This window comes from Periophthalmus magnuspinnatus, chromosome 18, assembly GCF_009829125.3.
Source record: "Periophthalmus magnuspinnatus isolate fPerMag1 chromosome 18, fPerMag1.2.pri, whole genome shotgun sequence".
Classification (NCBI taxonomy): domain Eukaryota; kingdom Metazoa; phylum Chordata; class Actinopteri; order Gobiiformes; family Gobiidae; genus Periophthalmus; species Periophthalmus magnuspinnatus.
This window is the reverse complement of record NC_047143.1, coordinates 19,534,423-19,562,264: the sequence shown is the minus strand read 5'-3', so window position 1 is coordinate 19,562,264 and position 27,842 is coordinate 19,534,423. Positions and strand designations below refer to the sequence as shown.

Here is a 27,842-nt window from a genome sequence, read left to right as displayed (position 1 = left end):
GCAAACCACATGTATTTTTGCACATACATTAAACCACAAAACTACAATTTGAATTGTTTCAGGCACTCGTTCCATCCCTATTCACAAGTATAGTTTTATGTATTGTAAAAGTCAAATCCCAGATGCCAAAACAGCCTTAAGCCTCTAACCGTGAGCAGGGGTGAAGAGAGGATGCAGATGTCCGCTCTGGAGGCCCCAGTGTAGATTCATGTGTGTGTGCCCCCTGCTGGTGGACGGTAGAGTCGCCTCTCGTCAAAACAGGAATCAGGACAGCTCTAAATACAGCTGACTGTTGCCCTTTAAGGTACAGTTTTCTAAGGGACGTCCCATAGAGTTACACTTTAACCCTGTGTATTTCAGTACTCCTCTAGAGGCTTATTAAAGAAGTCATTCAATTTGTACAATATAGTTAAATAATGAAGGAGGATGCCTGTGATAGTTATATAATACATACTATTAAAAATAATATTTTAATTATTTTAAAACACAAAGCCATTTTCTGTCAGTATCAATATTGTTAGGTGAATATTTTTGGCCCAAATGATTTTAAGTCCTGAAAGGTCCAAGGAGATAGGACATATTTACTGGAAGATGGATCTTCACAAGCTCAGATCTGTCTTCATCAGATGATTATTTAAAGTCTAGGTTATGTGACCGAACCGAACCTTTGATATTTTAGTAGTATTCACATGCATGATTTTTTGGGCATGTGGACAGCACAACACTACAATACTTCATAAGTCCTGTGTTATGCAAAATTGACCCCTGTGACCTTTTAGCCAAGTTATAATGATGTTACCTCCTCGAAAACATACCTAGATGATAGATACATACATACATAGTTGTGCTTTGTTTAATTCACAAATGTTTGAGTAGTCTTGGATTATTAGGTTGTCTGCATCTCCAAAGCTTTTTGTTTTACCTTTTGTCAATAGAAAGTCTAATGATGCACCAAAGAATCCAACTGTTATACTGAGGCGAAAATACTAGCTATAGCTTCAAAGTTAGGTAAATCCAGGGCGGAAATTATCAAAATGATTCTGGTGAAGTTGTATGGAGTTTAAAAACAGAGTGGAGTACTTCCTGTATTACCACTTGATGACATCACAAGGAGGTACAGAGTGTTTGAGTTTGAGAAAAGAACACAGGATAAATGTGCGGGATTTTGTTTCATGTATGTTTGTGATGAGGAAACAACATTGTAACATGTCAAAAACAGTGCAATATATAATACACTTTAAGAAGGACATTACTTTACAAATTGATGTCTCTCTCCCTCTCTCTTATCCCGTCCATCCCTTCCTCCCTCTGGCCTTCTCCCTTACCTTCTCTCTCCCTCTTTCTCTCTCCACTTCTCCTCTATTTCCCTCTATCTCTCATCTCTCCCCTCTCTCTCTCTCTCTCCCCTCTCCAGGTCCACTGTGCAGCTCCTGGCATGTCTTCACACATCTGCCCCCTGTACCCAGACATTACCCCCATTCACTGCCCCTTGCCACCGAACTGCCACCCCCCCCACGACCTAAGGGAGCGCACAAAGCCAGCGCCTGTCCCGGCTCTCACTTTGATTTGTAAATACCTCCGTAGCTGCAAAACAACTTCCACTCTTGTATCTTATGAACCATCAAGCGTAGACACGAGAAAGCTGACAAAGGCCAAAACAGCAGAGGAGGGCTGTTCAACAAAGAACCCCTTTTATAGCGTACAGTGGTAGAGAAGGGGCGGGTAGGAGGAGTTGAATTAATGAATTAAAATGTGTAGAAACAGCAGTTGTTTGAATACTTTTTTTCTTTTTTTTGCAAAGGAAGGGGGTCCCGGAGGAGTGGACGCCATAAGTAGACCTTTCCAGAGACTTGGAGAGCTCAATTGCGAGCAGCAGAACAAGAAGACTGAAGTTTGATATCGAGCTATTACATAATGACACAGAGAGCCAGCTAGACCGGTCAGTGCCAGGCGTTCAACCCAGAAAGCAACATTCAAATTGACAGTAATGAGACGTTTGCGATGCTAAAACAAAATGGAAAATAAAATGAAGAAATGGCTTTGAAGAATTGCAATTTCTGAAGAAGAGATTTGTTGTTGACACATGGTGCTAACTGGACAGTGACATCGGAGCCAGTCGACAAGTTTGCAGGTTTTGTGGTCCAAAACATCTTAAAAAGGTGAGATTTAATGACTTTTTGTACAGATTTTTGACTCTATATTAAACATGTTACATTATTTTTTCCACAACAAGGATTAACATGCAAAACTAAACAAAAACAGGACATTTCTTTTTGAGAAATTTACAAAGATGTACACTCCATATTTCTTTACAGTGCCTTAACTAATGTTTTGGTATGTAAATTTGGACCAACAAAATAATATGTGGGTGGCATTTTGTCTAATCTACTTTTTACTTTTTTGTAATTGTATAGCATATTACATAAAAACTACAAAAGAGTAATCAAATCGTTATTTTGCCAAAGTTATTTACCATACTTCACAATCAACAGAAGTCCCAAAAGTGCTAAACACTGATCAAGTAGTGCATACATACATTAAGTTCTATTAAGTCTATTTTATGGACAAAACGCTGGTTATGAATGAAATGGTCAGTGTTGAGTTGAGTAGGTGCAGTGTAGCTCCTGTTGTATTCACAGCTGAGAAAAATCAACAGCTTCTCCAAACACCATTGGATCACAGTCATTTAAGCACATCATAGTAAAAGTTACAGGCCGTGTACATGTGTATTTGAGCAAAATTTCTCTTTCCCCAGAACAGATGTATTGTAAAAGCAGCTGTTGAGGTCAAAATAAGTCCACTGCGTACTGTCTGCCTCTAATTATAAAGCCTATATTGTCCGATAATCATGCTAGTTATTGTTAGTTTTACTGCAATGCAAACCCCATTCTGGCCTCTGAAATTTGTGAAGAGGGCTTGGATATTTAGGATGCGCAGAATGCATATGGTAAGTGAAGGATAACTTTGGACCACTGCAAACCAGTTAAAATGAACTAGTTCTGTTTTTCACATTTTAAAGACAGTAAAAATCTGGTATAGCGCCTCAAAAAAAACCCCAAAAAATAAAAACAAAAAAAACGATAATAATTGTATAAAGTCATTGCATTTGTTAAATATTACAACACTGTAGAACTTGTGTTTGTCAAACTTTTCAGGTCAGAAACCCCAGAATAACCATGCAACTGACTCAGAACACCCACTGCAAAATTAAATTGACATTGGTGATAATTTCAAGTGGCCAAATGTAAATAAATATAATATAGTTCATATAGTTATTTGTGTTATTGGGCCTATTTTCACTTCTGCTTTCAAAACTAAAAAGTTCATTCACACAATATAATTTTTTATATTACATCTTGAACTCATCTCATGACCCGAGATGGTGTGTTAATTGGTGTGTTAACCAATTAATGTTAGAGTGTCAGATATTTACACATTGTGCAAACTAAAATGATAGTAAAGTCTAACAGTATGTAATGAAATAACTAGTTTAAAATGACCAAACTTGTGAATGAAAGAACCAGGAGAGAGACACACACACAGAGAAAGAGAGAAAGCAGGTGTTTTCTTGGTTTCCCAGGCAACAGTGTGACTTGGCTCGGAAACATTTGTCCATTAACTTCAACATCACAACAGAGTCAAGCTGCTCAGATTTACAACTCTAGTTCAGAGTCGACTTGAATTAAAACACCTCTCACTAAATCTCTCATTCAGGTGGGTAATAGTTCAAATTTAATGTAGTTACTGTCCTCCATCTCCCATGACAACCAGAAACGTAGTTTGGGTTACTGAAGTATACAGCTCAAGATATTTTCTGTACCACCAACTCTATGTTTTTAAAGGTAAACTCTGCAACTTTTTGCTGCCTACTAGTTATTGCTTTACCTGGAGTGTTCCTATCCATCTTGGATTGATTCATGATATAACTGAAAAAAAATTCTTATTGCAAGTGGGGTTGCCTCTCCACAGATCTGGCCTATAACTTGATCTGGTGGTTCCCCTTGCTTGTGTCCATGGAGATAGATAAGTTTAATGCCATGCTGTGGAACATTCCAGGCAAAGCAATAACACCCCCATGGAGACAAGCAGAGTGCACCTTTAAATTAAAATGAATGATAAATGATGGAGAACAATGATTTGCCGTTAAGTTTAAAAATAAAAAAAATGCCTTGATTTGTCTGTGATTACCTTAAAAAACAAATTTGATAAAAGTAAAACAAGAAAATAACTAAATTGTAATTGTAATATGTTACGTTATAATTCTGGTAATAGGAGATTTAAAATATTCCTTATGCCTTTTTCGGTGTATTAAAATTTACAGTAAATTCGCCATGGACATTATAAACATTGAAATTGAGAACAGAAATCTGAAATATTCTATCCATGAATTTCAAAATGATAAATAGAATGGCAGGACCATTTCCATAGTGATTAACAATTTAAAACAAAATATTATATTATTAGAATGACTGAAAAGTCCCATGAATGAACTGCAAAAAATATGACGAGATTACTAGTATTCATGGATTTCAGCTTCATGTTGTGAGTAACATTTTGAGGACTTTTTCACCATTTGAAAGATGTTTTAGTAATTTGTTTTTTATTGTTAATCGCTATGGCAATGTTACTAATTTCTCATCTTCTGAAATCAAGGCAAAACCTTTTTCTTTCTTTTTTATTATTATTATTTTTTTTACCTAAATAATAGCTTATTGCAATCATTTCACTTTAAACTTCCAATGACTTGTTTGCTTTTGTGTGAGCAGCTGCCTTCTTGGCTCTGTGTATATTTGTACAGTGCAGAGGCTGGACCAGAGGCTGCAGTTGTGGACAGTGGTCAGTCCATTCATGCGCTGCTCTATGGGGGTCTTTCACTGCGCCAGCATCGCTCTCTCCTTCTGGAATACTGATGATGTTTCTTTGTCAGTGTGTTTTTTTACAGTCACTTCCACCTTCACCGCGTGAAATCTGTCACCCGACAACTAAAGCTCGCTCAGTCGTCCACTACAATCCGATTACACTGAGCATGCACTGTAAAAAAGTGCATTTCTTAAACTGGCTGGAATTTATAGTTCTAATCTTCCTTTAAAGATTTAGACTTGTTTAACTGTAATCTATCAAATTATAATTTACTGTTTTAAATATCTGCATTTATCAGAGTTGTTTTGAGATTGTTTTCTTATTTTAAGCAAAAATAACTGTGAAAAAAGAAAATTTACTTGAATGCACTTTGTAACTTATCTTGGAGAGTCCACCACAAGGGAGATTTTATTGCTTTGCCTGAAATATCCCACAATATGGTATTGATATATTCAGTTCAATTAAATGTGTTTTTATTCCTTTATTGAAACCTGCTTGTTTCCATGGAGATAGACTAGCTTAAAGCCAGACTGAAACATTATAGCCGGTTAAAAATTGTGTCCATAACAGAAGATAAGATCTTCTAACAAAATTAAGTAAATAATTCTTAAAACAAAATAAATATTCAGAATTAAAGACTAATTTTTGCAATGTTGATATCCCTGTTTATAGCCTTTCATTATGTCAAACAAACTCCCAAACCAATTCAACTCTCACTCTCTTTCTCTCCCTCCTTCTCTCTCTTTCTTTCCCCCTCTCTTACTCTCTCCTCTCTCTTTCCCTCCCTCTCTCTTTCTCTCCACTCTCATCTCTCTCTCTTCCTCTGTCTGTCTCGCACAGTCTCGCTCGCCCAGTTTGTAATATTGAATGCTGTCTTTTGTCCCTTTCATGTGGCAGAACACAAAGGATTCTTGTGCACAGGGGACAGGGAAGCACAGGGACACTGGACATTGGAGAAGACACACACCTAAACTTGGCTTCGACTGTCCAAACATTTGTGCAAGAAGTTTATTCATAAAAAAGACAGTGAAAAAGAGGGAAAGTACTCCATTCCTGTCAACTTGCTATCCAAGTTTGGGCCATTGTAATAGCAATAATTAGGACTGTTGCCATAGCGATTAACAACTATCCTCAAAATGACACAATATAACCGGAATCTGAAACTCACTAATATTACCTTTTACAACTGAATGGAGTGACAAGCAATTTTGCTAATCAATCTAATATGAAATCATCACACAGACACAAAAACTGGATACAAAATATTTAATTGCTAAAAAAGTTACTTTGAGAAGCATACATTCTTACTGTGAGTGGGCTCGCCTCTCCACAGATCTGGCTTAGTGGGGTCACCTGCTTTTGTGCATAGAGATAGATACATTAAAATTATTCCAGGCAAAGCAGCAGTAAGATCTCCATGGAGACGAACTAGAGGTAGACCCTTCACTGAAAAAGTTACATTGTGCAACTTTAATGTTTAGTGTGATGAGAGGTAAATGACTGTTTCAAAAGTGTTAATTAGATAGCTAAACATACTTTTTGGGGGGTTAAGTATTTAATAACCAGTCTTAACGTACATGTTATTCCACAATAGGTTATTCTTAGTTCAAAATTCATTTATTTTGCGTATATATTCCCTGAATGCATTTGAAACACCCCAAATGTGTACATTTTTAGAACAAACTGTACATTAGTGGAGTCTGAAAGGGTCTATATGTTTACTGTACATGTAGGCAGGAGGTCCGTGCAGTTCAAAGTTGAACCGGAGATGAATTTGACCAATCACATGCATGACCACCACCTTTGACCCCGCCCCCTTCTCCCTGATCCTCCGCAGTCCAGTATTCAGCGAATTATCCCAAACACAAATGTCTATTATATTCATTTGATTGTGGACATAGAGAATAAAGGCCAGAAAGGAATAGAAAGACAGTGCCTATCCATGGGTCCAGAATGATGAAAAATTACGACTGTTACCATAGTGATTGGCAATTTAAAACAAATAGTATATCTTTTGAATGGGGAAAAACTCCTCAAAAGTGAAATCCATGAATTAGATTACCACACTTCTTGCGTTAATGTTTTTTCTCTCTTTTTTTTTTTTTTTTGCACCGGAAAAGCAGAGGCAGTTTGGGACAAAGGGGGCATTGAGGAGAGAAAGAGAGATAGAGGGACAGATATTATGGTCTATCCACATAATGACCAGTGCTGTGACAATTAGTGTACATGGCACTTGGGTTAGAAGTGGCAGACTGCTCATTCAAACATGGAAAGTCTATACAAGAGGCTATACTATTGTGGACATGACTATGAAAACAAGTGGTCACTGAGTATAACAGCACGTGTGAGTGAACAGGGGCAGTTATAATTAGGGCTTGGGCTAAAGGTTGTAGTAATTGCATTGATGATTAAATGTGAATGCAAGATTATTTTTATATTAAAGTGCATATGATACGTTAGCATATTCATTTCACTAAAACATAGTTAAGATTTTATTTTTTTAAAAAGGCCTGTTTTAATTTTGGTTTATAATTTTAACATTTTTTTCTATTATGCAAAATTTACTTTTTAGAGCTTTTAACCATGTTATATTTGTTTCTTTACACCATGTACTGAAGTGAAGTTGTATCTGGAGTGCTTTTTATCACTTATTTTCAAGACGCCATATTGACGATCAATCCTCGTTTCACCTCTGCCAGCATACACCCACTGCTCTGTACTTACTTCGTTCTTCAATTATATTTTCTTAATTGGTAATACGCGTAGGATTCAGTAGCATTAGTAGCATTAGTAGCATAGTCATTTTGATACAAATGAAAAAAATCTGCTGCTTGCTAGTGATCTGCAGCTATCCATTGGAGGTGTTGGGTTGTTTTAGATGAATTTTGTGTTTTAAAATGTGCACATTATAACTTAATGATCCACAGGTGTCATGGATTTTATCTATACAGCAGACACAAGCATTATAGGTCTTCTTTAATGTACTTTTACAGTTATATATTTTATTTACGTTTTGGACATTGGGACCAAAACTTCTCGTAATTACACAGTGTTGATGATTCCAATGACTCCACTGTCATTTTGCAAAATGAAGGTTTAAACTGCCACAAAAATGTATTTCCTTCCACATAAAATTACCCCTACATTTTGGATGGATTTTTTCATGATGAAGACTCACTGCTAAAGGCTACCTCCTGCATTTTTTTTTTTTCTTCTCAACTTTTTCTTCACACACTGCCACTTGATATAAACTTATCATATAAACTATGATAAGTATTTATTACCCTGTTTATTACAGGTATTACCCCACCAAAAACAGGAAAATCTGGCATGTGCACTTTACAGATTTGCTACATTTTAAACATGTAGGAGCATTAACGTTGACCAGTTCCTAGACTATATTCAATGGTAAATCAGAAACATAAGCAGATCTTTTACATAGCCAAATGCAGATAATAATAATACACATGCAAAAGAACTGCGGTCTTAAAAATAGAATAAAATTAAATAATATTCAATGTGCTGCAGCAACATTCCCTGTTATCTAAGAACAATCTCACATATAATTATACAAATAATAATATAATCACAAACATTATAAAGCATAAATGACAACTGAAATTAATGTGTCACTGGTCTAAAATAAACATAAACTTCTGGAGGATAGGTGAACTCATTTTTCACAATAACTGTTTACAACACAAAGGTTACAATGATATAAGCAACTTTTATTGATATACTTGTACTGCTCCAGTTTAATGCTCCATGGGTTTCAGAATGATGAAAAATTTGGATTGCTGCAATAGTGATTAACAATTTAAAACAAAAAAAATTATATCTCTTGAATGGGAAAAAAAAAAAAAGTCCTTAAAATGTTGCATATTACAGAAAGGTGAAAGTCATGAATAGATGAATGAATGAATAGATTTTGAGAAAGTTTGTTAGCTGCTATGGCAACAGTCCCATATTGTCATGCCTCTAAAACTAATAAGCATCCTTGTAGATAATGCCATGTATACTTAATTAGTATTAGACTGATATAAGCTGCTATAAAATTCATACAGTAGCTATTACAAATTCCCTACAGAATAATATTAAAACACACTTTTCTTTTGTGTTTAGTGTTAAGTAATGGTCAGTAGTGTCCCTAATCTTTATTCTGAGCCTGTCTTCGGACTTTGGCGCATGAACAAACCAGAACTATCAGGCTTTTAATGTGAAAGAGCAGCTGTGCCCTGATGCTGAATGAGGCTTTTATTTTGATGGGGACAGCTGCTGCTTGAAGAGAAAAGGTTCAGTGGAGCGTCCAGGACAGGCAGAAGAAAGAGAGCTTCAAATATGGGCCTGGTTGGTTACTCCGTGAATCTTCTTTTTACAAATGTTCCAGTTTGTCTCCGCTCATAGATTAAAAACAAAAGTTATGTATTATGCAAAACTGACTTTTGTGAGATTTAAGCCATGTAATAAGGTTGTTACCTCATTAAAAACATACCGAGAGTTGTGTTTTGTTTCATTCACATCTGAGTAACTCTTTGTTATTAGTCTGTCTTCATCTCCAAAGCTCAAAATGCGGCAGGTTTCAAGTTAACAGCTACCTTTGGCAATTGCAGGGCTGAAATCATCCAAATGATTCTAATGAAGGTGTGTTGAGTTTAAAAACACAGTGGAGCACTTCCTGAAATGCTGCATGACATCACTAGGTGCAAGGTTTTCAGTTTGAGAAAAGAACTCTGCCTAAATATGCAGGTTTTGTGTATTAAGCATGTGTGAATGAAACAAAACACGAGTATATTTTGATGAGGAAACATTATTGCAGGTTCAATGATTTATGTCCACAAAACTTCTCCAAATATTCATCCGCAAGACAAAAAATAAGTTTTGTTTTTTCATTTCATATATAACACCATACTAATGCACTCAAACCTTAATGTTGGAGGCTGTATTCCATAAAAGGTTATATTTAAAATCAAAACAAAAAATATTATACTATGTACTCCTATCCACAGTGTTGAAAATTTAACATCGTTGCTATAGTGACGAAGAATTCAAAATAAAATATTGAACTGTGAAAAGTCCTCAAAATGTCGCCTATGAACAGGAAATTGAAAACTTTGAATATTGGTTTGTTCTTTTCCTCCTCCAGCCAATCACTGCTTCAACCATGACCTCAGCCACACCCCCATCCTCTGAAGGCTCCTCCCCCCAAAAGGTGTGCCACTCCCAGACCCAAACAGACATCACTAAACCTCTGCTGGGACCCCCGGGCGGGACGGGGGCCAACACAGGGACCAACGGGACCAATGGAACAACCGGGGTGAACGCACTGAGGAGGAGGCGCAGAGTCCTGTCCAAAGATGGCCGCAGTAATGTGTGCATTGAGCATGTGAGCGGCCGGGGGGCGCTCTACCTGCGCGATCTATGGACCACCTTTTTGGACATGCAGTGGAGATACAAGTTCTTCCTATTCGCAGCCACATTTGCTGGGACGTGGTTTGTGTTTGGGATCCTCTGGTATCTCATCGCTTTGGTGCATGGAGACCTACTGGGTAAGAAATTGTGTACACGTTATAAAACCAGAGGGTAGATAAACTGCAATGATACAGAGAGATATAAGGGATTCCTCCACATTTCTTTGCTTATTAAAAGCACTGAAACAGAATTTTACTGTCTTAAAAAACAAAAAAAAAAAACAAAAAAAAAACATTTAAAAAAGTTTGCAGTGGTCTAAATTTATTCCTCATTTACCGTATGCATTCCAATCAGCCTAATTATTCACTGTGATGAGTTTATAAGCGTTTTTCATAACTTTCAGAGACTAGAGTGAAGTTTTGCCATGGCAGTAAAACTAACAAGAACTAGCTTTAAACTTGATAAACAGGTCAACGCCATTGTGAAACCCAGTTTTTATCATCTTCGTCTTTTAGCTAAAATTAAGTTTATTTGATCTTTTTCAGATTTTGAGCGCGTGATGCATGCTTTTATTTCCTCTCGTTTGGACTACTGCAATGCACTTTATGTAGGAATTAACCAAAATGCACTTTATCGCTTGCAGTTAGTCCAAAACGCTGCTGCCCAACTTTTAACAGGAAATAAAAAACATGAACACATCACTCCAATTCTTGCGTCTTTGCACTGGCTCCCTGTTCATTTTAGAATTGATTTTAAGATTTTATTGTTTGTTTTTAAAGCTTTGAATGGACTGGCCCCAGATTACATCTCAGACGTCATCCAAATTTATACTCCGGCGCACGCACTGAGGTCCGAGGGCCAGCTCCAGCTTGTGGTGCCTAAGACGAGACTTAAAACCAGAGGAGACAGAGCCTTTTCTGTGGCTGGTCCAAAGCTCTGGAATGCTCTGCCTCCTCACGTCAAAACAGCTCCCACTGTGGAGTGTTTTAAGTCTCATCTTAAGACCCACTTTTACTCTCTGGCTTTTAACTCTGCGTGAGTTGTATGGTCCTCTGTTGTCTTTTATGGATTTGTTCCTTTTGATTTTATTTGCTTGTTTTATTTGATTTTATTGGTAATTGTTTTATTGCTTTTATATACATATTTATTATTTTAATTTTGCTATTTTATTCTAGTCTAAATGTTGATTTACTTAATTAGTTGTTTTTATTTATATGTGCAGCACTTTGGAAACTGCATTTGTTTGTGAAATGTGCTATATAAATAAAGTGGATTGGATTGGATAACATGCAAAAGCGCACTTCCTAGTTATAGGACTATTAAATGTTTTTATTTATTTATTTATTTTTTACCTTAGGAGCTGCATATACAGTGTATTTGTACAGGGATAAGACAAGTTTGTCTCAAATACATGGGAAGAAAATTGGCTACATGCCCTTTAAATACATTATTGGCTTTATAGTGATAAAATCATTATTATCTGTACTCCCCTTTATTGATATTTTTGTCTTACTCAATATTGCAAAGGTTCATATTATTGTTAGTGTATCATACTTATGATTGAGAGTAAAATGAGAGGAAAAACATTATATTGTGCACATATTCTGCAATATAATTTTAAAACATTTAAAAAAGTAAACATAACTGAAAATAAGATGCAACAAATTCAAATATCCCAATCATGTTCGGTCCTGTTCCAGCCCAGGTTTATTAGCTAGTGCTCTATGCAACGTTTGTGGTGGAGGGTTCGCCACCTGCTTTTGTCCATGGAGATGTTATTGCTTTGCTTAGAATTTTTCACACTGTGGCATTAAATTTATCCATCTTGTATATTTAGTGGATCTCCATAGATACATATGTTTAATGGCATATTCTGGACTATTACATGCAAAACAGTAACAAAAAGAAAATTTTTTTCAAAGAGTGCACCTTTAAAACTATTTCCCAAGGACAAGTTAAAGTATATTGTTATAAAACTATTCTTCATAATGTAATTCTTTATGGTTATACATGCACTTTGCAGAGTTCGACCCCCCGTCTAACCACACCCCATGTGTAATGGAGGTGAAGACACTGACCGGAGCCTTCCTGTTCTCTCTGGAGTCTCAGACCACCATTGGCTATGGTTTCAGGTGCATCACAGAGGAGTGTCCTGCTGCCATAGTCCTGCTCATCTTCCAACTTGTGCTCACCACCATAATGGAGATCTTTGTCACTGGCACCTTCCTCGCTAAGGTAAGGAAGAAAAGTGTAAAACCTGGAAATTTGTATAGAGCTTTGCGAATTGTAAAATAAAATCCGGTATTTATTCTAATTTTAAAAAGAAAATTAATCTGGGTTGCCAGTGCTTTAACCTGCAGGCAGGGGACACACAAAGTTTTTCTCAGTCTCAGTATATGCACAGGCTGGAAGTGCAACCATGTTCATTTCCTATTTGGAATGCGGTGGCTAGCAGGGTTGCTATGTCCTTTTACATATTCAGTTTATGGATTTAACGCACTCACACTAGAATTGGAGGCGAGAGGCACCGTTCTGTTTCAACTTTTAGCAGATTTTAAATACTTCAAATAATCTGGGAACTCAGCTCATATTTGTGGAATTTTAAATCAAAATTGTATATATGTTTTTTTTATTTTTTTATGCAATGGTCAGCTCAAGATTATTGATGATGTGATATTTCTTGGTAGTAAAGTAGTTAATGCAAGCATTACATAGTTAGAGCCTGAACAAAGGGGTCTCATTATTATACATATTAGAATATTTGATTAGAATTTTAGCCTTATTTAAGAGCTTTGTTTGTTGTTTTTTATGTTATGATTTTCTCTGTGGTAAATTGTTCACAGGATAACCTTAGGCCATTGACCTGCAATAGTTTTTACTGATATTGCTATCTTCATTTTCAGTTTTTTTTTTTTTTTTAATTAATCAAATCATAAATACTTCCTGATGATTCTCTTTAATGGTATCTAAGAAATTTTCTCTTTACCATTTTCTGCGAGTCAGATTCTGGTTATGTCTAGTCACTCACATCATATAAGGGTCTGTTATTCTAAAAGTCATGAACCTTTGTAAATGGTTGGGGCAGTTATGTGATGTTTTACAGTCCAGACTTCCAAGAATGAGGTGTGACAATACATTTTTTTTTGCTTTTTTTTTTTTTTTCCTTCAGGTTGCTCGCCCAAAGAAGCGAGGAGAGACGGTGAAATTCAGTCAACATGCAGTTGTGTCCAGTCACGAAGGACAGCCCTGTCTTATGATCAGAGTAGCCAATATGCGCAAAAGTCTGCTGCTCGGATGCCAGGTAAAATATGTCAAATCAGGAAATCAGGAATATAATAATGAAAAGCAAGTGAAACTATGCACTATGTGCACTATGTAACATTACTGATGGTGGATCAGCTATGTACTTGTTTCCATGGAGATAGTATTGCTTTACCTTGAATGATCTACAGACTGGAATATAACTTATCCATCTAGCATTTAATTAATTATGCATTCTTACTATGAGAGACGTGGACTCCCAACAGATCTGACCTGTAACTTCATGTACCATCCACCATTAAAAATATCTGAACATTTACTGGAACATTTGATTTATAATGTGAAGTTAATATAACTGGAGGGGCAAAACCTTGAATACTCAAATCTCTGTCTAATTTCACTTTTTCATTTATGGTTCTTCTTTGTTTCCATGATTATTTATATTGTAGATTCTCAGTGAAGGCATCAAAACTATGAATGAACACACAACACATTTTGGCATTTCTTGACCCTGACAAGGCACACCTGTGAAATAAAAAAACATTTCAGGTGAATTCATCAAGAAGCTCATTGAGAGAAGGCCACTGTCCACAAAGTGAAGGTTGACTACTTTGAGCATTTGAATAAAACTTTTTTTTTTTAATTAGTTAAGTTATTTAACTTTTTTTCTTTTCTGCATATTTTTATGTATCTTGCATCATAGATATGATGTCGTCTGTGTGTATATAAAATGTAGAAAGTAGCTAACTTAAAGAAAAAAAAATTGAAAAAGAAGGCGTGTCTGACTGGTAGTATATATAAAAAATTGTTTTTAGACAGACAATTTTGTCAAATAAATCAATAAAAAAAATTATAAAATAAATCTGGTATTCTCAAAAGATTGATCGTAAATGGTTTAACTTAACTGTAGAGAAGGTAATAGAAGTGGTGGTAGAAGTAGTTGAAGTAGTTGGTTGAAGTTGTTTCTACTTATCACATCATAATTTCCTATCTCAATCTCATGCCCAGATATTTAGTAATTAAGTAGAAAACTATTGCTTAATGCTGTCCTTAAAATCTCTTGAAATTTCTTACATTGTCTCCATGTGTGTAGGTGACTGGTAAGCTGCTACGCACCTCCCTAACCAAAGAGGGTGAGACTGTGCGCTTGGACCAGAGGAACGTGCCCTTCAGCGTAGACACCTCAAGCGACAGCCCCTTCCTCATCATCCCCCTCACCTTCTACCACATCATCGACCACCACAGCCCGTTACAAGCATGGGCCGCTAAAGGTACAGTGTAGCCTCTGGGTTAAGAAGAAGACTTGAGGCAGAGGACAGAGATAGAGAGATCAATATAGATTCGTTAAAATGGAAGGAACATAAGTTAACAACAGAGTTTTGTAATATATTATTTAGTTTTGGCTTCTGGCCTCTTACAATTAAACCCAGTAGAATTACTAAGGACAGTGTAACACTGATAATGATCATGCCACATGTGGCCTGCTTTTAAGTGATATAAGTGACCACCTTCCTATTTTTGCCATCATACACAGCCTAAAGCTTAACAATGTGGTGGAAAATAATGAACGTTCGTTTAGACTTGGCAGAGTAAAAACCTCAGACAGAATAGATATATTGAAGAAGGACTTAGACAAATCTAACTGGGACAATGTATTTGTAGATGATCCTGATCAAGCTTGTCAGGCATTTCTGGCCATTGTCCTAAATTAATATAATACACATTCTCCCCTGAAAAAGTATTTGGTGACAGATAAAAATGACCCAATGCCTACAAAAGATGTCAAAAGAAAAAAATACTTTATATGCTTAAATGCTTCATAGACATTTTTACAAAAAACATGGGATGTAATAAATCGTATCATTAGAAACTAGAAAATTGTATTCCCCAACTATCTTTGGGACCGCTATGGCACTAAACTAGAAGATATTACAGATAGCTTTAATAATTATCTTGTTAATGTTGTTAATGTTGGATCAACCTTAGCCAGTAAAATGAATGTGGACAATGATAAAATCTCTTTAAAGATTTTAGTAAAAAACATTTTTATTCAGTGTTACTTTGTGGAGTTCAAGAAAAGGTGGTGAAAAACTTAAAGAACAAAACTTCAGTAGATGTAAACCATGTGGACATGAGTATTATTAAGTTATTAATTCTGGTGTTAAACCTTTAACCTATATATTTAACCTCTCCTTTAAAAAAGGCACATTTCCACAGGACATGAAATCAGCCAAAGCAGTTCCTATATTCAAACATGGAGATAGACACAGTATGGATAACTTCAGACTGTTGACTTTACTTCCACAATTTTCTAAAGTTTTGGAAAAGCTTTTTGTAAAACAGTTGCAGTAATGACAATGGTTGAAGAAATAACTGAAGCAATTGACAAAACTTGAATTCAGTTGGTGTCTTCACAGATCTGTAGAAAGCCTTTGATACCATTAATCATTATCAATCCATCCTATAGAAACATCAGACCTATATAAATTTAATATAAATTTTATGGGGATCAACTTACAAAATCGCAATAGAAACAATCTTTTTACAGCAGAAACGAGCCATACAAAGTATTAACAATGCAGGTTACTATGATCATACCAATGAGTTATTTAAGTCACATCTTTTGAAATGGAAAAATTTATATTATTATTATTGAATCATGCAGTTTATGTTTAAAGCAAAAACACACTTCCTGACTGTATTCAAAGGTTCTTTTCAATTCCTGAAAGCAGATATGATTTACGTGATAAATGGCATTTACTTTGCCAAGAGCTAAAACAGAAAGTAGAAGTAGATGCATTTCCTTTGCTCTAATTCAACCGTGGAACAGTGCTAACTTAGATTTAAAAATGTGTAGTTCTTTTGCCATTTTCACAAAAGAGTCATTTACCTCTTTTATTGAGAAATATGACTATAAATAAAGCTTGCATAGAGTTCTTTCTCTTTTACTCTTTTCTCCTCATTTCATGATATAGTTTTTTTTTCATCAAATGGATGTAGCATGTAAACTGGGCCTTGGCCTTTTCAGTCAGTCATATTAACTGTGTATGTAGTGAAATGTCAATATTAAAACAGTGTGACTGAAATAAACTAAACTGAACTGAAATTGACGTGATAGTAGGTGGTAGATGAAATCAAACATTTTCTGAGCTCTCAAAGCTCAAATGCAGGGCTAAACAGTATTACTCAAAAGTGAATGAATTTATCAAAATACAACTTATGAAAATTAGGTAAATCAGTATAATGTAGTTAGTTGATTTTACCTAATATATCCCCTATAATGAGAGCATGCTGTTTTTGACCAGAACTGGAGTAATCTCATTTGGTGGATTTGAGTTGTTGAGTTTGGGTATGTATGATCTGTAGGTAGGTGTTGGCGTTTCCAGTCATGTGCCCCTTGGCTGTGCGGAGCAGGGCAGGCACTGGGACAGAGGGAGGAATGTAATGGACAGAGAGAGAGAGAGAGACAGACAGAGAGGCAGAAGGGGGGAGAGAGAGCGAGAGAGAAAGAGAGAGAGAGAGAGAGAACGAGAGAGAGACAGAGAGAGAGAGCGAGAGACAGACAGAGAGAGAGAAGAGGGAGAGAAAGAGAGACAGGCCTCATTATAACACAATGCAGCACAGTCCTCCTGGGACAGGACACTGGGCAGATCCACTTACAAATGAACACAGCTATGAGGAAAAGATAGAGAATTCATGCCCTTAGATGATTACATTTTTAGTACATGTAAAGGAGACATATTTTATTAGTTATGTGTTTTTTGGATAGATTAATTAATTCATGCCTGTTTGCGTAATCCTGTATTGCCCTGCATTTAACGCTTGAGTGCTCAGACAATTTCTGTTTTTAACCTACACCTGATCTTCTTACATGTAAATCACTTTCAATTGTGTAATTTTGACATAGCAGTAAATTCCTATATGGGTGGATAGATAATAGATAATTCTATCATTTTAGTGGAGATCAGTACTCATAGTCTTTGGTCAGAGGCATGGTTTGTCCTGGTATTAATCCTAGTTTACACCTAATTGATTTAATTCTGGGTTAGATCTTTTTAGTCAAAATTAACAGTAAAAAAGTAAAGTAAAATTGAAAGATGAAAATACAGAAGTTACAGACCAGTATACATGTCTGGACAATTCATATAATATAAATAAGTATGTAAACACACAAAGAGGTGGGATGAGAAAAATTGTTATAAATTACACTCCAATAATATTTTGTAGCATATGACATCATTAGACCTGCCTTGTGTGGTCTTCATTCCTGACTTGACAAAATTCACAAAATAGAGACTATGCATTCAATAGATACTTCATGTAGATCCAATATGGCTGACTACAAACCTTTTACACTTAAGCACAGCACGACAAGTAGCATCTCCTTTAAAACTGTCCTTCCTCTTTCACAGCAGCTTCTTTGCATTAAACTGCTCATATGTATCGACACATATCACTGTGGAATTTCTGTTTAGTATGTAACTATAGAACATCAAATCCTTAAGTTAGGACACTGTGGTGAGACTATATGGTTGTGTAGTCTGCAGCCACTGAGCAGAGACAGGAGATGATGTCTAAAGTACATTCAATGAAACAAAAGACTTTAAACCAATGGAGCAGTAAGGGTTTAGCGGCTGGTTATGAAAAAGATGATGTCATGTACAATATAGATGCCTCACCATCCTATACTACCTAATTGGTCTACTATTTTTTTGATAAGCTTAGAGGAGAGGGCAAAAGAACAAAAAGTTTTAGATTTTCTACATATGGCTAAATAACAAGAATAATTATGAGTGTCCTAACCACTCAGACCTCATTGTGTCATTGAAGGAGCATAAGAGAAGAGGAGAGAAGTCAAATTAAATCAAATCAAAGCAGCTGTTGGAATAAATAAATAAATAAATAAATAAATAAAAAGACTCATATACAGTTCATATTCTGAAATGATATTCCTCTTTCTACTCACTATGACCCTTGACCAAATGCCTTGATTACACAATGAATCCCAATTATTCAGATGAAACAAATTAATTGCTTAAAAATAATGTTGTATAAAATACTTTATAAAATACTTTTGATTCAAATTCTGCAGGGAAGGTTACATTAACATCTGATATAATGTATCATACAGAAATATTCAGCCAGTTAATAGGCCTGTAGCATGTATGGAAGTGCAGTGCTGGTTGCGAAAGCATGTTTTGCCTTTGCGGAGGTAGCAGCTCTGTGTTGGACTGGGGCTGTTTGGACAGATGAGGGTCTGAATGATGGACTGTTGATCCAGGTGTGGGTTTGTTTGAGTGGACATGTCTCCGGTGTGTCCTCTGCATATGACATGAGCTGAGCGACTGTCCCCATGTTACACAGGTCAAGGACGTGCTCAGACTCTGCTTTTCTCCTTCAGGCTGGAGTTTAATTGGTTTAGAGACTGGACATGGGGAGGGTTGTTTTGGAACATGGGTTTTGTGTGTTTGAGTGAATTTCAGGCCTATAGAGAATTACTATATCAGTTTAAAGGTGCACTGTGCAAGTTTTCTTGCAATCACCTAATGTGGCTAATGTCAGACTGATATGTGTATCACTTTGAATTGAGTTCTACAGATTATCAATCTGGGATGGCTTTTACTGAAAGTGATCGGGATGTTCTTCAGTACTGCAAGCTGATTTTGTCCAGTTGACAAAATAAAATTTATTTTCCATCCACAACTGCACAAAGTGCCTGTTTGTTTTGGTTTGTTTGGGTGATTTTTTGACAAATTACAGTGCTGCTTTGTGATTGGTCTGAACCACTGGTGGCCCAGGCCCAAACAGTTTCAGCTTGACCAGATGGACTATCTTGAGTTTGTAAAACTCACACATATCACGCAAATTCACCTGCCTGTCTGAAAATGTTCCACAGTATAGTATACTGAACACTTTTTTTCCTTTATTCAGCCACAGGAATTTTTATTGCAAAAGATACTCAGTGGAGCCACACCTTTTCCATGAATTTTCGCTTGTTGAAAAATTTGTAGTAGTAACTAATGTCCATGTAAAACTTCTGCAACATATAACATAACCTGGCATTTTGTGAAGTTTTAGACATGCATTTTAAGTTATATTATTGTGGTCATTATTTAAATTTTCAAGTCACAAGCATAGTGGTAGAAGTGTCTTGCCCAAGGACATATTAACACTACGTAAGCCTACTAGTCAGAGCTGGGATCAAATCTCAACTTCCTAAGGCTTTAGTCACATTAAAATAATGTCTGCATCGTCTTCCAGGTGGTGGTTGGACCGACCCTGAGCTCGCTGACTTTGAGTTGCTGGTGATTTTGAGCGCTACCATCGAGCCCACCTCTGCCACCTGCCAAGTCCGGACGTCCTACCTCCCAGACGAGATCCTGTGGGGCTATGAGTTCCCTCCTGTGGTCTCCCTCTCCCCCACTGGAAAATATGTGGCTGATTTTGCCTTCTTTGACAAAGTAGCCAAAACGAAAAGCCCTCCTCCTTTTTTCAAACAAGCTCTACCACCAAGTCCCAAATCTCAAACCAGAGGCAGCAAAGATGGAGGAGCAGACCCAGAGAAAATGCGCTTGGAGGAAAAATATCGTGGAGAGGAGAAAGGGAAAGATAGAGGACGTATTCGAGACAGTAGCCCACTCAGTGTTCGAATCAGTAATGTTTGAAAAGAAAGATATCAAAAAATTTAGCAACAAAACTGAAACAGGAAATGAAAAAGACAGCTGCTGAAATTATTTTAAAAATTTTCTAAACTGGACCAAAACCACGTCACGTAAAAGACACAAATGCCGTTTTGCAAATCTTACTCTAAATGTCAATGTAAATAATATAAGGCGTCACAACGGACACACTCTACAGGCTACACAAGAGGACTGGACATAGAAACACCCTTTAAGTTGTGCAAGGAAGAAGTTTGACTAATTTTGATTTTGTTGTGTGGCTACATTATTAAGGTCAACATAGATAAAGATGAGGATTACATATCAAATTCATTGGCTGCAGAGTTGCCAAGATGGATGAAGGTTTGATAATATTACTGGGGTAAGTGGGAATCAAAATTCAACCCATGTTTAAGCTGTGGATCATCCAAATAGTTAAAACAATTGTTTTCCAAAGTGTAAATGTTTGTTAAAGCCCTGTTTAATTATACATCAATGGGCCAGATAACAAGACACAGATTGATTAAATGTTGTGGTGGTGTACAAATGATAATAATGCTTTGCCTAGAATGTTCCACAGTATGCCATTAAACGTATTTATCTCCATGGATTCACAAGCCCACTCACAGGAGTAATGCACGTTTTCAAGGTATTTTGAGCAATAAAAACAACTGTAATTGAATAAATGCAAAACAGATAAGTTTAATGCTATGCTATGGAATAGTCTAGGCATTACAAGCAGGTGGCAGACCCTCAACCTGAAAAGTTACATAGAGCACCTTTAACTAGTTTGGAGGCATCATGGATTTTTTTTCCCCTGGGATCCAGAATACACACTTCGTCAATACTTTACAAAGATGTGAGTCTGGTCACTGGGGAATCTCTCTGAGTTCAGATGGACATGATTGACAGGTGGATTAGCCAGTCAGAGAAATGCATGGTCTGTCCGTATCAAAACAAATACAGCTGCTTATGAGGGGGAAAAAAAAGACAAAATCTGAGGTGAGAGAAATGCCATTTTGTTTGTAAATGATAGATGACCAATGAGCTCCTTTGTTTCACATGCGTCACTGAAAAAAAACAAATCTGATTGCATGATCGTGTTTGGTTCTGGGGTTGAGACCAGACTGATAGCCCTGTGTATAAAAAATACAGAGAGATATCAAGGATTTTATATGAGGGATTGTCAAAATGTGTCAGATGGAGAACAAGGGAAACCACTTGGGTATATAAACACATGGCAGCTCTAACAACAGAAACTAAGCTACATCTATGAAGAAAATTACACACAACTTTTGATAAAACCTGGGCATTTCAATACTGTAACATGTTATGTGACAGGCAAATACATTATTGACGATAGTGGGCATGACTGACGAGTTTCTATGCTTGGACACTATTCGAACTGCCTACCCATGTTCAAGATGTTTTTTTAACAAGGGATCACAAAACCACATGGTACTACTGTATATTATTGTATTATGTACTAAGTAACAACTTCTAACATTGCACTAGAAATGATCATGAATGTTAGTCAAATAACAATACTAAGCACTTTAACTTTGTACTTGTGAACCATTTTGATGAAAAGGTTTTACTAACTTTTTTAATAATTGCACTGTAAGAAGTGATATTATTTTGGTTATATTGTGCCTACTGTATGCATTTAAGCATACTCATTTCTCTGTATATTATGTAAATTACAGTCAGTTTTAATATTTAATACAGTGCTACACACCTTTTATGTAGGTGAATATTGTATTGTTTTTGCATATTAACAACACAGCAACTTGAATATAATTATTATTATTGTTATTATTTTGGTCCTTATTCACTGGAAATAGAAAAGAAAGCAGAAATAAATTGTTAAAATATAATGATTTTGTATGGAATTATTTCTGAAACTAGTGGGTTAGCTCTGGACTCAAAACGAGAAAGTTTAGTTTAATTGTGACTGTTTTTTTCTGTGTGTGGGCATGCATTTAAAGAGGTCATAGTGTAGCTCAAGATTCAAGACTAAATATTGTATTGTCTTTGTCAAATGTATACAGTGCATTTCATAAGTGCTTAAAACATTCAATGTAAAGAGATAAACTAACCTGAAAGTTGCAGGTCTGATACCGGTTTTCTCCTGTGAATTCTGCAGTTGTGTCCTTGGGCAAGATAAGATGCTTCTGCTTTATGTGAATAGTTTCTTATCCAAATTAGAGAAAAGTAAGAAAATAAAGAGAATAATAATAATAATAATAATAATAATAATAATAATAATAATAATAATATAAAAATTTGTATCTATATATGTGTTTATTTGAAAAGAGACATTGTACACCAAGCAGAATTAATATTAATAAAACATTAATAAAATATTACTAAAACTAATAAGCACAATGTAAATAATTGGATTATTTTAGTTTTATAAGTAGTCCCTCTGATAGACGTGAAAAAGACCAAGATTTGTACCAACAGGTGGGTAAAGGAGCTAGAAATTGTACTGAATCAGAGTAAAAGTTACAATTAAAGTACAATGTAATAATTCAAGAAATTAAATAAACAAATAAATAAATAAAAGTACAAAAAATAAATAAGGAAACTACTACTCAATTGTATTGTAAAAAGTGACTGAATAATATAATGCCATGATCCGATTTATAATTTGATGTGTTCTCCGCTTAATGTGAACAGGAAACGATCTGCAAATTTCCTCAACATCTGCCGCTTCCTGCCACAAGACACCTGCACCTTTAACTGCTGAAAACAAAAGCAACAACCATGCTGGCAATGCCACTTCTACTATTGCATTTGGTCTTCTTTATGGGTAACAGACTTCAATTTATTCCATTTCATGTGTTTACTGGTAGACTCTTGCAGTATAATTATACAAAAAATCTTTATCTCTGATGGAGGGTCTTCCATATGCTTGTCTCAAAGGAGAAGTGAATGCTTTGCCTGAAATGTTCCACAGGATAGCATTTAACTTCTCTATCTTGCATTTATGCTATTACAGTCTAAGTAAGTCTTTAAGTTTTTAATGATCGAAAATACATTGAAGAAATTGCTTTTTACTGTGAGTGCTCTTCTCTCTACAGATCTGACCTGTAACTTGGCCCGCTAAGGGCAATTGATTATCTATAATTCTTGGAAACAAACAGTTGACAGACCCTCCAACAGAAAAGTTCCATAGTGTACTTTTAACTCTTGCTTTTTACAGAGATAAACGCAGTGGAAGAGACACGCTATGGTCTGGAAGGACAGTCTGTGTGTTTGGACCCAAGAGGACAGCCTCCATTTGATTCTGCCAAATGGAGCCATGAAGATGAGAATATTATTTCAAACAATAACATTAATCCTGAGTTTGAAAAGAAAATAAATTATTACGAATCCAATTACACGTTATGCATCAAAACACTGGCTAAGGAGGACAATGGAATCTATACATTTTCCCATGAAGTCAAATTTAAGAACATCCATAACAAATATAGACTTAAAGTTCAAGGTAAGTGAAATGTATTCATGTTAATTACTAGAATATGCTGTGACTAAAAATGAAGGTACTACCGGTAATCACAGTATGCATGAACAATGTACTCAAAATTGCGATCTCGATTCAGTCCCTACTAATCTTGCAGAACCACAGGTTTAATTCTTGAATCTTTTGCCACAGCTGCAGTTCCTAAACCTGCCTTGAATGTCACTCTGGAGCAGGTCAATTCATCCACAGGTGTTTGCATCTTTACTGTGAACTGTTCTGTTCAATACAACACTAAGATCCACCGGCTTCAGTCCGAGTGCAACAAAGATGGCTGCCAATCTGCCTACAAAACCTTCTCTCACATCAACATCACCATCTCCAGTGAAAATGGAACACTTACCTGTACCAGTAACAATCATGTCAGCTCAAAAGAGGATTCACGAGTGATAGAAGAATTCTGTAAGTAAGATTACAACATAGGTACAAAATTATTACGAAAGGAGTGGCACAGTGAGGTTTTACAATTAAAGGTGCGCTATGTAACTTTTTCTGGTGTGGAGGCTCCATGGAGATGCTATTGCTTTGCTTGGAATGTTCCACAAAATGGCATTAGACATACAGTAGATCCTGCATTTGTTTATTTGCAGGTGTTTTTTATGCTAAATAATTATCTTGAACCCCCCCCCCCAAAAAAAAAAACCCAAAACAAAACAAAACAAAAAAACAAACATATTGTGAGCGGGGTCACCCCTCCACGGCTCTTACCAGTAACTTGGCCTGGTGGGGTCATCTGTAAGTTTAACATGATACTGTGAAACATTCAAAGTAAACCATTACCATCTCCATGAAGTCAAGCAAAAGGCAGACCAGAAAAGTTACAATAAAAGTTATTGGTTGTAGGTTGGTAGTCGGCCCTATCCTCCAATTATGGGACTTGTCTTTATGCAAAGCTACATTTTTTAGCTTGTAAACATGTTTAAATATATTTTTAAACACAATTGTTTCACTTCCCAGCTGAGTCCTTCTGCTCACTGATGCATTAATGGGGTATTATGCAAAATCGACTTCTCGGAACTTTGATGTGATGTGGCGAGCAAAGGGGCTCAGAGCCTCAAAAACAAAACTGAAACTTAATACATTGTTTTCATTGAATATAGCATTTTATAAACAATAAAAGGTAACATGGTGATCTAAATATATTATGTGTTAGTGATTAATACCTCGTCTTTAATTATTAACATGCAGGGTGGAGATTTTTACTTGTTTATAGTACATTAATAATATACTAGAAATAATCATACTTTTTTTTTTTTTTTACTGCAATCTCAAAAAACACATAGTTTCAAATATTAATTGGAGCAAGTGTGAAATGATGTAAAATTGTAAAAAAAAACAAAACAACTAACTGTTTATCTTCAGGTTTTTCAGGTTTCAATTCTGGACACCAAGAGCACACCAACTATCCTGTCTGGATAGTGACATTTTTAGTCGCTGTTCTATTCATAATCATAATCTTTTGTTTTGTGGCTAGGTTCATTTTAACAAGACATAAAAACCAGGTAAAGAGAAATCTACCAAAAACCTAACAAAGTATTTAATGGTGCACCATGTAACTTTTTTGGTGGAAGGTCCGTTGCCTGCTTGTCGTCTCCATGGAGATGTTATTGCTTTGCCTGGAATAGTTCCACAGTATGGCATTAAACTTATCTCCATGAAGGCAAGTGACGGCACCAGATCATCTGTGAAGAGATGTACATGTTTTCAACGTATTTTTGAGCAAGAAAAACTCCTATGTCGTCATATGCTGAAACAATCAAAACAACATCTCCACCAGAAAAGTTACATAGTGCACTTTTAGTTGTATTACATTATGATATTGTATTTAATGTTATAATAATAATAATAATAATAATAATAATAATAATAAAACATTATTCTTACAGCCACGTGTGATACAAAGTCAACCACTGGAGCAGCCTAGTCAACCAAGAATCTCAACATCTTCAGCTCAGGCTGACTCCTACGAAAACATAGATTCGGAAAACACAAACGAAAACTCAGTCTGTGAGGAGGAAAGTGACAAAGTGCGCACGATTTACTGTGTGTTGGACCCACTGCCTACATCAGAGGGGCCAGGAGCGATGGACCAGCCTCATCAAACCCATACAGTGTACAGTGTAATCCAAAGACCTAAAGTTTGAAGCCACAGCACCATCTGCAGGCCATGGCAAAAAACAACAACAACAACAAACTCTGGGGTTTCTATACTGCATCTATGCATTTCTGTCACACAGTTGGATCACTGTAGATGTGTTGTCTTGAGTTGGGCCAGTAAGGTGCTGATGTAATTAGTGCTACTCACTTGTAATATAAACTAATTACTAATAAAAAAAAAAAAAATCTTGACAGTTTTGGATTTGAAGGTGCACTATGTAAATTTTATGCTGGTGGTTATGTCACTAACTTGTCTCCACGGAGGTGTCATTGCTTTAACTGAAATGTTCCCCAATATGACATTAAACTATTTCTGTAGAGTGATATAACCAGGCCAAGTTACAGCTCAGATGTATGGAGGACTCACTGTAAGGCTGCATATTTTTCAGGGAATTTTGAGTAATAAAAACTTAATAAAAAAAAAAAACAAAAAAAACTTCAATCTGATAAATGCAAGATACATAAATTAAATGCCATATTATGGATCATCTCAGACAAAGCAGTAACATGAAGACACACACTCCACTAAACCAGAAACACTAGAGATAAAAATGACACACGTAGTTGCAGATATATATTTTTTGTATTATTTTTCCACACTATATGTACAAATCATTATGACGGGCACAGTAAATTAAACAAATGTAGTTTAACACGTTTCACTGCTGTTACATGAACTGGCCACAAGAGGGAAATAACAGCTCTTCTCTACAATTCTTTACAATCAAACATATTCACATGATCCACTGAGTTTATTTACAATTCAAGAAATGTATATGTTCAGAGAAAAAATGATGAGATGGGTAGTAGTTAAGTTTACTCGGGTACTTTTAAATATAATTGTACTTCTGAGTAGTTTTCGGGCCTCATACTTATATACATATTACATTGTAACAGTACAAGTAAAATGTTTGGTTAGAAGTGACAAAAGCTTTACATTTACATTCGAGTTTCTTGCACTGCTCCTTCAGATATGATTTCTTCTCGTTTTGTGTCTACCAGATTTTGTGCTTTATTTAAGGTTTTGTCCTATTACATTAACCTCCAATTACAAATCCGATGTTATGTCCAGACGGATAATTTCCACTACTTTGCACTTCTACTTGAGTAATACAACAGTACTCTCACTTGAATACAGTGTTCGGCTACTCAACCAACTTGATTGTAATAGACTACACCATAATTATAGAATTGCAATTCTGGTGTCATAATCACCAAAATATAAATATATTACAGCTAACCTACTTCGATTCAACTAATTATGGTTTTGACCTGATTTAGAGCTGCACTATGCACTAACATTTCTGTTGAAGAGTCCACCACCTGTTCTCTCCCTGAAGATGTTATTGCTTGGCCCGGAGAGATCCACACTATGACATTAAACATATCCATCTTGTATTTATTGCATTACAGGTGTTTTATTGGTTGTATCACCTGCTTGTCTCCATGAAGATTGATAAGATTAATGCCATACTATGGAACATTCTAAGCAAAGCAATAATGTCTCCATGGAGCCAAGTAGGCGGCAGACTCTCCAGCAGAAAAGTAACTTTAACAGTAGCTTATAATCAGTACAGTGTGAAACATTGTCATTCAAAACACATACAATTCCTTACATTAAATAAGTCCCTTTGTAAAATAAGTGCAATATGTTTTTAAATTCATTGATCCGTGCTAGTCCTCAGCTTGGTAATGCCCTATGGGAAGCTTCAGGGGACAATTTTCAAATACATAATCACATCACATACAAATGCTTATATTTCAGAGCCAAAGAAATTAGATATTTTTAAGTTGCAGTTCACTTTTTTTGTAAGTGCAAAATGGAAATTCTATTTTTTTTTTAAATTAGAAACATTTTGCTTTTAGTTTCAAAATGTTTTAATTATGTATTTATTTTGTGTAAACAACATTTTGTTAGCAGCATAAAGAGTAATCTGTTACTTTAAAGGTGCACCGTGTAACTTTTCTGG

At 35.8% G+C, this 27,842-nt stretch overlaps 2 protein-coding genes across 4 annotated transcripts; both read left to right on the top strand.

The window, feature by feature from the left end:
* The first annotated feature begins 125 nt into the window (after positions 1-125).
* On the top strand, positions 126-21,946 carry kcnj10a (potassium inwardly rectifying channel subfamily J member 10a). The gene is made up of 7 exons (XM_033983968.2): positions 126-304; positions 1,802-2,159; positions 10,004-10,406; positions 12,293-12,504; positions 13,439-13,570; positions 14,624-14,801; positions 19,792-21,946. The coding sequence occupies exons 3-7, from the start codon at positions 10,022-10,024 to the stop codon at positions 20,193-20,195; spliced, it is 1,311 nt and encodes a 436-aa protein (XP_033839859.1). The 5' UTR covers positions 126-304; positions 1,802-2,159; positions 10,004-10,021; the 3' UTR covers positions 20,196-21,946.
* On the top strand, positions 20,516-26,059 carry si:ch1073-220m6.1 (SLAM family member 9). 3 transcript variants are annotated; one of them, XM_033983969.2, is made up of 6 exons: positions 20,516-20,571; positions 22,872-23,004; positions 23,398-23,682; positions 23,851-24,117; positions 25,078-25,217; positions 25,602-26,059. In XM_033983969.2, exons 2-6 carry the CDS (start codon positions 22,959-22,961, stop codon positions 25,857-25,859), a joined length of 996 nt encoding a protein of 331 aa, XP_033839860.1. In that variant the 5' UTR covers positions 20,516-20,571; positions 22,872-22,958; the 3' UTR covers positions 25,860-26,059. The 3 variants fall into 3 exon arrangements, with proteins under 3 accessions (XP_033839860.1, XP_055085019.1, XP_055085018.1); XM_055229044.1 differs by having other exon boundaries at positions 25,190-25,217; positions 25,602-25,648; XM_055229043.1 differs by lacking the exon at positions 25,078-25,217 and having other exon boundaries at positions 25,602-25,729.
* Positions 26,060-27,842: the final 1,783 nt, after the last annotated feature.